Source organism: Austrofundulus limnaeus, unplaced genomic scaffold (assembly GCF_001266775.1).
Source record: "Austrofundulus limnaeus strain Quisiro unplaced genomic scaffold, Austrofundulus_limnaeus-1.0 Scaffold600, whole genome shotgun sequence".
Lineage (NCBI taxonomy): Eukaryota > Metazoa > Chordata > Actinopteri > Cyprinodontiformes > Rivulidae > Austrofundulus > Austrofundulus limnaeus.
In genome coordinates this window covers 125,849-138,104 of record NW_013953002.1, presented here as the reverse complement: position 1 = coordinate 138,104, position 12,256 = coordinate 125,849, and the positions used below count along the sequence as shown (strand labels likewise).

General features: G+C 39.3%; 1 protein-coding gene across 4 annotated transcripts in view; it reads left to right on the top strand.

The window, feature by feature from the left end:
- The window catches only part of rtn4a (reticulon 4a), a 51,776-nt gene that overhangs the window by 13,078 nt on the left and 26,442 nt on the right, over positions 1–12,256 (top strand). The window contains exon 3 of one of the 4 annotated variants that reach the window (XM_014026913.1): positions 1,466–3,298. The exons of 2 other annotated variants lie outside the window; for them this stretch is intronic. In XM_014026913.1, coding sequence (XP_013882367.1) covers positions 1,466–3,298 — 1,833 coding nt within the window. Of the gene's footprint in view, positions 1–1,465; positions 3,299–11,600; positions 11,709–12,256 lie in introns of those variants that run through there. One more of the 4 variants, XM_014026916.1, reaches the window with a different exon arrangement.

Below are 12,256 nucleotides of genomic sequence, written 5' to 3'. Positions count from 1 at the left end.
ATTTCACACTGCACCCGACCCCTTTGGCCCCTCCTACAGGTGGTGAGCCCGTCGGAAGGGGGACCGACCCACGTCTCCTCTTCGGGCTGAGCCCGGCCGGGCTCCGTGGGTGAAAGCCCGGCCACCAGGCGCTCGCCATCGTGCCCCACCTCCAGGCCTGGCTCCAGAGGGGGGCCCCGGTGACCCGCGTCCGGGCGAGGGACCGCCAGATCCAGTGTTTATATTCATCATAAGGGGTCTTCGGGCTGCGCTTTGTCTGGTTCCTCACCTAGGACCTGTCTGCCATGGGTGACCCTACCAGGGGCATAAAGCCCCAGACAGCATAGCTCCTAGGATCACTGGGACACTCAAACCCCTCCACCACGATAAGGTAGCAGCCCAAGGAGAGGGCATTTATTGATAACATCTGAAAAAATAAAGTGCTTTATGTGCATTGATTTTTTTTGTATATGTTTTGCATTGTTTGTCTGTGTTATTGTAATAAAGAATGACCTTTATGAGTTACACTGATGTTGCACATAATGTCTGTAAGTGATGATACTCATAAGTTCAAAAGAAGTTACGAGTTTGTTTCAGAATTGCCCAGATTGTTTTGGACGTATTTACTTATGAGTAGCTTACATGTAAAGAATGTGAACTTGTGCATAATTTATCTGTTGTGTATCTGTAACGTATGCCTAACTGATCAGTAGCACATCAGCATAAATTTTGTGCTTGTACAAAATTATTGTCTGGCCAACATACAGGGTCTAGACAATGACACTGAAACACCTGTGTGGGAGGTTTCATGGCTAAATTGGACCAGCCTGTTGGACAATCTTCATTAATTGCACATTGCACCAGTAAGAGAGCAGAGTGTGAAGGTTCAATTAGCAAGGTAAGAACACAGTTTTGCTCAAAATATTGCAATACACACATTATGGGTGACATACCAGAGTTCGAAAGAGGACAAATTGTTGGTGGACGTCTTGCTGGTGCATCTGTGACCAACAGCAAGTCTTTGTGATGTATCAAGAGCCACAGTATCCAGGGTAATGTCAGCATACCACCAAGAAGGATTAACTGGATGTAAGATGAAGCTGTCTGAAAGGGATGTTAAAACCAGGTGTTTCAGTTTCATTGTCTAACCCCTAGATTAGTATGCTAGTAACTTATTCAAAACCTACACCTAATTTATGCAACTTACACTGGACAACAAAATTAGCTTATTATGGCACAAGTTGTCTAAAACGTTATTGTGACAGGGCCTTTAAAACTGTGTTACTGAAATAAGAAGGGACTTATTCAGATCTGGGACTCTAAAATGTAGTTTACAGGAGTGATGGTCAACCATTCAGCAGCACTTGTCTGGTCTTGATCTGTTTCTTTTTTTAAGTGTTACCCTGGTATAGTGGGCACTGTATGGAATGGAGTATGTTTTTGATATGTTCTGTATTGCATTCTCCTTCCTCTCTCTCTACTCAAGACCTTGGGCAGAAGGGTGATTCCCCTGCTCCCATCTCTCCCGTCTCCCCTCTGCACTCACCCGACTCTCTGGAAGAGCTTTCTCTGACCGAGAGTCCAAACCAGCCCCCTCCTCAGGGATCTTCTGCACTCTTGGGCTCTTTTTCCACTGAACATCCCCCCAAAATGCTTTGGGAGAGTGAAGATGACCATAGTAAAACAGAGGATGACCACTTGGATTTGTTAGCTGGCCCTTACTTAAGTTTAGGGAAAGACTCAGGGCCGTATAATCCGTGTGAAGACAGTGGTGTTTCTTTTTCACCTGAGGAGAAGCTGATTAGCTCAGATAAGTCCTCCGCTGAACCCTCCAGTGTGAACCCCCACACAAAGGTTCCAGAGTCTCACCTTGCCTCCTCTAACACAACAGAGAATTGGGATTCATCATTCCTGTCATTGCAAGACAATTCTAAGGTCTCCATGGATTCCTTAACCAAGGACAAAACCACCACTATATCCACCAGTTATGAAGCAGTTCATGAAAACCAGTCTGATGAAGATGAAGACTTAAAGTATGAGGTGAAGAAGAAGAATAACCCATTTGAAGATTATTGTCCACTGGCAGATAGTGGTTACTCCCATTTTGAGGAACTGAAATCTGACACCAAGGCCTCCAAATTGTCAGAGAGTCCTACACCAGATTTGGTCCAGTATGGGCAAACTGGAGAATACCAGGAGAATCTATCGTCCATTTTAGATGAGGGGAAAGGATTTGAGACCAGCAACATGACAAATGAGTCTCTCATGCAGTCACTGAATCAGTTCTCATCTGGTACCAAAGATGAAGATGAAGAGGAGGAAGAAGACTCAGCTGTACCTACATCACTTCCAGACATCCTGAAGTCTTTCCCACTCAACCCTGAAAAACAAGATTCTGGGTCTTCTGAGGGAAGTCCAGAAGAGCAGAGTCCCATTCTTCAGCGAAGGATGATGGAGTCCCCCAACCCTCCAATCAACCTGTCTGCTAACAACCCCTTTGCTTTTGACACTAAAGTGTCCCTGCTGAAGGAGATGACAGAGGAAATGGAGGCAAGGGCATCCGAAAACGTAATAGTTGATGAGAAAAGCATTGATGCATTTGATCTAGTCAAAGAGGCAGAAGAAACCAGCCCAGTTAAGGAAAAAGAAGAGGAACCTATCGAGAAGGAACAAAAAGACTGGCTCTCCAGCCAGGATTCTACCAAGGTTACCAAAACATTTGAGCCACTTGACTTCCAGAGCAAAAAGACCACCATTGAAAATTCTGATTCTGAGTCACCAACAGCAGATTCCCTGTCTCCAGTCCTGGAGATTATGGCCAAGAATCCCACCAGCTTCCAGGCAGAAACTGAGAAGGAGGACCAGAAGATGGATGTAGAAGAACCAGAAATGGGAGAGGAGGTCTCTGAGCATGACGTCTCTGAGGAGTTTGAGTTTATTGAGAGACCACCCAGAGGTATCATTGATGAGTTTCTTGAAGCCCTGGATTCTTCCAAATTTGCCTCCTCCAAGTCTCCAGAGATTCCCCTAGTTGATGATATGAGCTTTGACCAAAAGGAACCGGCTCCATCTGCTATTACTCCTACAAAAGTAACTTCACACCCAGAGTCAAAAAATGCTTTAAGTCAGAGCCCTTACCCCACTGTCACCCAGGGATCCCCCCAGAAGACCAAGGCTGAGCTAGAGAAGCCTGATACCCAGCAACCCCCAACCCAAGCTTCTCCCACCCATCCACCTGTTGGCGAACCCGAGGTTATCGCTAATATGAGTGTCCAGAGTGGCAAACTTTTGAAGATGCCAAACCTGAGCATAAGAGCAGGTAAATACAATCGTTGCAGCATGGAAATAATTCATCCCTCGTTTCTTCTTGTTTTAATCATTCAGCCAGCCAACCATTCATCTCATTTCCCTCGTTTTTTTATCCATCAATCCATCCATCCTCCCTCTTCAATTTTAATCAACATTTTATCTATCATTCATCCATCCACCTGTAAGGATTGGCGATCCCATCTTAATTACCATAAAATCAATTCATTTTCTTCCCTTATTTGTTTTTGCATTTTGTTGAATATTAACCTTTGCATTTTGTAGTTGGTGTGGTATTTTTGCTCCATTGTGATAGAGCTATTGGTTTTGGTGCATTGCTCATTTTGATCTCATTACAATATCATCATTTCTGTTCATCAAATATTTTTTTACAAACTAAATATGGTAAGTATAGTTTGTACCTATTTATTTTATGTATTGTTCTGTTAAATTTACTGATAGATGCTGTGAAAACATCTTATTCATTATGAGAAGAAATCTGAGACATTTTTCTAGACATTTTATCAACCCCCTGTCCTAAGACAGGGCTCTGGACCAGTGTTTCCCAACCTTGGTACTCAAGGCACACTTCCCGGCATGTTTTAGAAGTTTCCCTGCTTTAACCCACCTGATTCAGATGATTGCAGTTCGAAAAAAGCCTGTTAATCAGTTATCAATTGAGGTCAGCTGTGTTGAAGCAGGGTAACATCTAAAACATGCAGGACAGTGTGCCTTGAGGACCAGAGTTGAAAAACACTGCTCTAGACTAACTTGTTGCATTGGTGCTCCTAACTCTTTTTCTTAGGTGCACCAACACAAAAGTTAGGTACACCCAAATTTTCAACCGTGTCACATTTAACATCACAGTTTTACAGGTTAGCTTTTTCTTTTTAATCACTGTCCATTAAGGCAATATTAACTCGCAAATAATTACATAGTTAATCTAGAAAAAAAAGTTCCTTTTTTTTGAACCAGACTTGTACAATACACATAACTTAATGATAATTGTTATTGAAAGTGATTCTATGACCTGAAATTTTAACCTCAACATCTTAACATAAATGAAAGAAATTCTACATTCTAAGTGCAAATGTTTTAAGAGCTGAACATCTTATGAACATCTTAAACTGAACATTTCATGGTTAAATGTCTTTTAGACTACACATGGCCCTCAGATGGATAACTCCTGTAGCTTGACCTTCTGCAATGTTTGGCCTTGGCTAAACCAGAATGATGAATAAGAATAATGATTAACAGAAGAAATATTACTAGTTTTTAATAAAAGGCTGTACAGCTTTTTTAAATAAAAATTACAGAACATGAAAAAGTGCAATTTAATTTGCATCAATTGAATCTTATGTATCTCTCACTTAAACAACTAATATGTCTAGTCATAAGACCAATTTCAGAAGTGTGGTGAAGCCGATTATATGTAAGAGTGGCCTGCCATACGCATGAGCTGCTGAAATAATCTGCTGAGCTCCCAGAGCAGAACCCAACTGCAAGATGGACTGAAGAGCAAACAACCGTCCACATTTCATTTCCACAGTTAACAAGAAAAAAAAATGTTTTCTGACTCAAGTTTGCAAAAAACAAAAAAACTTGCTTGTTTCGCTACTTGCACGTGTATGTTTTTGCTACATGGTGGGGACAGTTGACCATTTTCCCGATACACAGAGACTGATGAGGTTAGGTTAGGCTAGGGGTCTGCAACCTGCGGCTCTGGGGCCACATGTGGCTCTTTGGTCCCTCTGCAGTGGCTCTTTGAACAGTTGACCAAACATAACAGATTTATTTTTTTGTTTTTTATTCTCACAACACTAATAAATTGTATGCAAATATGTGATCAATACTACTAATATAAAAAGTAAAACATGTTAGCTCGTTGTTTACCTAAATAATCCCTAAATAATCCAACTTCTTTTCTGTGATTTTTCTCTCAAATCCATCAGGGTTATCTTAAAACACCTTTAGGACTGCATAATAAGAAGAATTAGGGGCAAAAAATGTCTGACTAATTCAGCTGTATTAGTTTTTATGAAATTCTGTATAAACTATACCCAGCATTTTTCGTGTCGTTTTTTTTTTCTTCAGTCCTGAAGTGTAAAAATAATAAATAATAAAATTCACAATATATTTTTTAGGTTTATGTCACCTCCACTGGCCATAAAGGTTCATGAATAAGTCTTGAAAAAGGCCCACGAACCACCAGTTGATAATCGTATTTGTAGCTTATTTTGTGGCTCTGAACACATTTTATTAGTGAGCCAAGGAGCAGAAATGTCTCTCTTGATTGTAAAGGTTGCAGACCCCTGAGTTAGGCTATAGCAATGGCCAGTAATAAAATGGAAGTCAGTGCAACGTCCCCATGAAGATGTGTGTGTGTGTGTGTGTGTGTGTGTGTGTGTGTGTGTGTGTGTGTGTGTGTGTGGTGTAGAGTGGAGCACTGTGGTGATACTGTTAGACTGATATATTAGGGGACGTGGAGACTTTTTGTTTCAACTGGTCGCACCAGTGCTACTGGAACTATGTTTTAGTTGCACCATTAAATCTGGTGTGACCAAATTAATCAAGAATGTAAGAATGTCTATATGTATTTATGTTTTTGCCTATGGAGACTTATTGCTGTTGGATAACATTACTCTGTTTTTGCTTATTAAAATTACGGATGCTCTGATCAAGTTTTATGCTGCTGATTCCACTACAGATAATCTATGACTGCAGGTCACTTATACCAATCATATGGCATGGCTAAAAAATTTAGATTTAGTTCTGAGTCCTACTGGCTGCAATGACTTTGAAAAAAACATAAAACCACTTAAATAAAAACAAAACATGTTTTTATTCAGCTTTTCAAGAGAAAAAAAATACAAGTAACTTACAGGCACAGTACCACAATAATCAATCAAAATAACTGAAAAACACCTAAAGTTACATGTAACAAAATGTTTAACAGATTAAAAACTCTAAATAATGTCAAATAAATCTCACAACAGTTACTAAATCAAATAATATTAAAATGGATACAATCAAAGACAAATGCATGTTGCATTCAAATAAATTTGTTACTGAATCCAAAATACCTGAGAGCACAACTTTTAAAAAAATGTTTATCACTCGTGAAACTTGCTGAGGATGAGGCACCTTTGAAGGCCTCTGCATGGTCCATTTGAACTGCCGAAGTCAGCTCTCATGGTCGCAGCTGCATGATGAGTTTCAGCTCAGTGCAAGGCTTTTTTCCCCTCCTCCTCTGTGAGGCTCAGAGCAAGCTATATCCACCCTGAAGGTTAACCTTGGGCAATAGCCCTTTTAAATGAGCATACAGTAAGTTTATTCTGTACTTACTGCAGTAAAGCAATCATTCAAGGTCACATGTTCATCAATAAATAATTCTAGCTGCAGGTAGACTCAGTATATATTTTTAATTTCTAAAATTATATCAATTTAAGTGTGTATTCACACCAGCCCTGTTTATTCCGCTTTAATCGAACTCTATAGTTTGTTTGCCTGGAAAGTCTGGTTCGTTTGGGGAGCTGTGAACGTGTATCCAAACTCTGATTTGGACCAAAACAGCGAACTCTGCTCCACCTGAAAACATAGGTCTCGATTGAAGTGAACTCGGGGGTTGTTTACAGGGTTTAGTTCTTTTGACACAGAGCAGTGTGAATGTGAACCACACCAACTGAAAATGTAAACAAATCTTTTGTCAATTTTGGCCTCCAGTCGAACCAAGTCTACTGGACTATTATTTATTTCCTTCATTTAACCTTTATTTAACTACCGGACTATCACATGTGAATATGACTTAAAACGTTTGTAAAAAAAAAAAAACTAACAAAAAAAAAAACAAGCCCATTTTCATTTAATTCAAAGTTTTATAAAAGAAAGCCATGAGCATGTAAATATGTTTTCTTTTATTACACATCAGAATACAACAAATAAAAGAAACAGATGTCAAAAATGAAACTGATTGTATGACACTTAGTAAATGTTGATCAGATTTCAGGATTTCAGTAGCCCCTTCACAACTGGAGGTATGGCAGATATTGGCTGTGTCTAAAACGACAGGCCGGGTCCTCCGGAGGACCCAGACTACCTGGTCGCGGCGGGCCGGGTCCTTGGTAGACCGGAAAGACTGGAAAAAAAGAGGCTGTGAATTTGGACGGTCTAGCCTCCCGTCCTTACCCCGGCGTACGTCATGTCACCTAGCAACTGTGACGACGCTAAACAAGCAAACTTAAATCAAAATTAGAAAAATAGCAATATTAATATCACAAAACTATAAAATTAACTTAAAGGTATAATTTGAAGAACTAATTGACCAGCTGTAGGTTCATGTTTATTTTGCGTTTTTTATGACGAAAAACTAATATTTAAAAACATGTCCATACAAATGATAAAAGTATTAGAATTACAACCGCTAATTTTTTTTAATTTTTATATCACCATATTTTTATTTAAAATGTATTCTTTTCTCTCGCTTCGTCCGCCATTACTAGCATAAAAAAATCTCCGTTCGGGCCGCAATGCATTATGGGATACGCTGGGCCGGGAAGGATCCATCAGACCAGTCCTTCGATTCGGGCCAAAGGAAGGACGTATTTGTCGGCCACATCGGAGGAGTCTTCGGTTTTGGACGTCCTTCGTCACGGCGCTGTGACGTATGCGGCTGACAAATTCGGCCTTCGGAGGACCTGTCCTGCCGTTTTGGACACAGCCATTGTGTATTTTTCTCCACTCCTAAAATTCAAAAGGCTTGAGACCTAAAAGATTTTCTAGCAGGCTCCACTGTTCTGGTTTCAAATCCGGTATCTTTTGCCTCTCTGTGTGACAGAGTTGTCAGACAATGTTGCTGTTACAGGCTTAAGCAGTCGGCTTATCATAGTACAGTATGTACTGTTCCATCTAGTACTAATGTCTTGAACAAGGCTGTGCTCAGGTGCGGCCATTTGTTGTTTTTCTTTCAATTTAGTGCAGGCCAACTCACTTTTTTTAAAATGTTCAACTAGATATCCTACAGCACCAACAGCTTTTTCAATGCTTGGATGCTTTAATGCAGCATTGATCACAAGGTATGGCCAGTGCAACGCACAGAGGACCACCCATGCTCCTCCACCAGAATGTTTGCTGCAGCCTTTTTACAATTATCATGTACTATGGCAATTATTTTACTAGGAGGAATTTCAAACCTCGCTAGAATCTCCTCCAACCACTCTGCAATATTAGATGCAGTATGTCTATCCTACAGGGGCATGGTGGTGAGACAGATTGACTGCATGTCCCAGTCATCTGTGATGTAGTGGCAGGTAACCCCAAGGAAGGCTTCATTGGCTACACTTGTCCACGCATCAGCAGTTAGAGCAAGTTTGCTGTGGTTTGTGTTAACTGCAGTCTTCACTTCCTTGAATGTCTCTTCATACTTTGAAGAGACATTGTTCAAAATTGACACTGTCAACTTTTGGCAGGAAGAAAATGCAAAATTAGAAAATGCAAAAACTGATCAAGCGTCTTTATAAATGCTGTAAACAACAGTGCAGTACCTTAAATGTAGGAGTGAGTTGTATTCTAACAGACCAGTTAATAAATGTTGTGTCTGCAGATTACCATCAGCTGTTTTTGTGCAGACTTAACCAGATTTCCAGACATTTAGTCTTTGGGACAAGCCACTTGGGTTATAGATGTGTGTCTGTGGGTTATTCTGTGTTGGAAGGGTATAATTCTCCTCTTCCCTCCTGCATTGCGACACTGACAGACCAGAGAAGAGTTATCTGACCCAGAAACCACTCAGCAAATATTCTGGGTAAATAAGAGCTTCAATGATCTGCCTACTCAGACTCACAAGCTTTCTGTGTTTATGTCTCAGTGAAGAAAACTTTACATTATACCAGCTTTAATATCAAGTGTTTTTATTTAGTTGTTTGGATTCTGTAATATGAGGAGTTTTAGCAAAAAAGAGAGCATCTGTCTTTTGGTACAATTCAAACTAAATGTTACTTTGATAAATTTTTTATTTTTAGCTTTATCTGTTCAGGAAAGTTGGAAAACTGCAGAAATGAAATTAAGACAAACTGGAAGCAGTAGCTTTTTGATGTTTTTAATAATTCACCAGTGATGTGCATCAAATGCAGACAAAAACATAATTGTTTTTACCTGCTAATGTTCAATAATTTACAGTCACATTACAAAACAGACCATCTTATTTCAACTCTAAAGTTTTATGTGTCAAGACAATATAAAAATCACCTGCTTGTCCTTATTGAGTTTTTATTGTTTTGACACGTAGAATTGACATTTTAGGAGTTTACTTTCTGTAATTTATCACCATATGTGACCTGCTAAGTTTGTTTCTCATAAAATAAAAATGAGGGTTCAACTAATTTAGGAATTAGTTTTTGCCACACTGGAGATGGACACACCCTACCTCTGACCTTTCCTGGGACAGCCAGTAAAGTTAATGGTCAGATGGATGATGTTTCTTTAATTTGCCCCTGCAGCACCCTCTAATGTCCACATGCAGACATCTACACAGAGCAGCTGAATCAGTTTTATTTAACTTTAGTAGAGTCAAAGTAGAGGATAAGGACTACTGTTATTTTGTAAAATGTTTTCTTTAAACTTGCGTTAAAATAAAACGTGTTTTCATTTCTGCTCATGTCCCTACTAAAGTAGGAACTGTGCAGAAAATAAAAGTGTGGTTTTTAAAACCAGAAAAGGTGGAATTTTCTGCTGTGAACTTTGACCATGAATGCGTCACACCCAGGCTGAATTGAAACGGCTGTAAACCAAAGCAGGTCAAAGATATTTAGCCTCACATAGAGCGGAAAGGTTCTTGAGATCTGTGTTTAACAGAACAAAATAAACACTAACAGTGAAGCAGAAGGTGACTCGAAGTCCAAAATACTTCTGCTGTTTCATTGATCTTCATGTTTCTGTCATTTTTATAAAACAACTTAACTGAAGATGTTTTATTCCATTTAATGAGTCCAGTTAGGTATCCAGCTTGATTATGTGTTTAAGTTATATGTGTGCTTTTTTTCCAGATGTGGCTGTAATAAAACCATATAAATATTTATTCTCTAATTTTACTTTGATACTAAAATCTTATATAGTTTTTTTCTTTTTTGACCATTTCTAAACATTTCTCTCCTTTTTTTACTATCCCTGAAGATTAATTTACTTTATTATCTGATGTAATGATCTGCAGCTTAGAATCAATTTAAAAAAAATTATTTTATTTTTTATTTGGTAGGGATGGATAAAAGAAACATAGATCAAAACAATCTGATGCCTGCATCACTGTATATAGTCATAGCTAATTTGCAGCACCTGTCCCTAGAAGGACCTTAAACAGTTTGTTTAAATGAAAAGTTCAGATCAACAGTAAATACCATCATATGTAGTGAGTTTTAAAACAATGTATTTAAAACTGATGAAAAATTATAAACAATTACAATATTCAAAAATGAGTACAATTCTGATTTATCTTTATTCTTAAGGTGTAAAGTGAAAATTTTAATGTCAGTTATGATCTTAAAATCAGACTGTAAGGAGTTCCAAAGCTCCCAGCTCCTAACAGAAGGCAGTCTGTTAAAGGTTGTCTTGCAAAATGATATTTTAGTCATGACTGGTGGCACTTCTCCAGTGCTGCTCTGTCTCTCAACAAATGTATGTAATGGCTCAGGTGCAGCATGGTTGATGCATTTATGAAAAGTTTAAGAAAACAAAAGCTAATAAAGCTGACAAAGCTCATTAGATTATATTTTTTAATAATAGCACAGCAATGATAGCAGATTGGCTTTTAATCCATAATTTTTACAGCCTGATCGAATTAAGGGCTCATGTGTTTGGTTACAGTTGGAGAGGCCTGTGCCCATGCAGTCAAGCAATATGACCTGTAAGAAAAACAATCATAGATTGCATGCAAAGCAGGGCTGCCTGGCTTGATATATAGTTTCTAATTAGTTTAAAACATTTAATATTACTTTTTATTGTGTTTGAAATTGTCTGTGTATGTTTATCAAGTTTAAGTTGAGGATCCAGCACCAAACCAAGATATTTAAATTCTGAAACAAAGTTAACTTTTTATTTTTTTAGTGGTCAACAGCTGAAATAAAACATTTTAACAGTTTGTTTTAGTTGAAGGGTTTCTGATTCACTTGTCTTGTCAGCAGGGTGTGGGGGGTGAGATAAGGACTGAAAGGGGAGGGGTGAGGCTGGGTGAGGAAGAGGAGGAGCTGCTCGATACAGAGTTAGCAGACAGTCAGCTGACTGCAGGGCAAGCTTTATTTGCTGTCTGCAGCCCCTCCTCCCCCCTGACAGTGACTGCTTGCTGCCTGTTCGAATGCGTGTTTGCTGATCAGACACCATGGAGAACAACTCTGTGGAGAAGCATGAGGCCGGTACCAGGCACTGGAGGGAGCAAGGTATAGTTGTGTTTTGGTTTCAGAAATATTGTTGATCTTCCACCTGTTTGTCAGGTTCTGTTTTGATCTCAAGAGATCCATCCTGAGATCCAGGCCTGATGTACCCAGGGTAGACTGGTATTGATCAGGAATCTTGACAGATGTTGCAGGAATTGTAAGAATGTCACTGTTTAGAAGGTGTCAGGTTTGTGTGGTTCTGCAGTCAACAGCAGGAGCTCTTGGATCCTGGTGGGGTTCTGGACTGTGATCATTTGAGTTATTTTGTGCTGCACCTCTGAACAGACAGGACCTTTGGACAGTGTGTTGGTTCGTTTCTGTGAAGTAATCAGCAGGGAGGAGGAGGAGGTATTTGAGTATCAGAGAGATTCTGATGAACTCCATATCTCTGCTCATAAAGATTTTAGGTTTTGTGTTGAACTTCTAACTCAGCAGTTTTTCTTTCTTTAAAATTTAACTTAAACCTAACAGAAACTGGTGTGTGTGTGTGTCTGTCTGTCTGTCTGTCTGTCTGTCTGTCTGTCTGTCTGTGTATATATATATATATATAT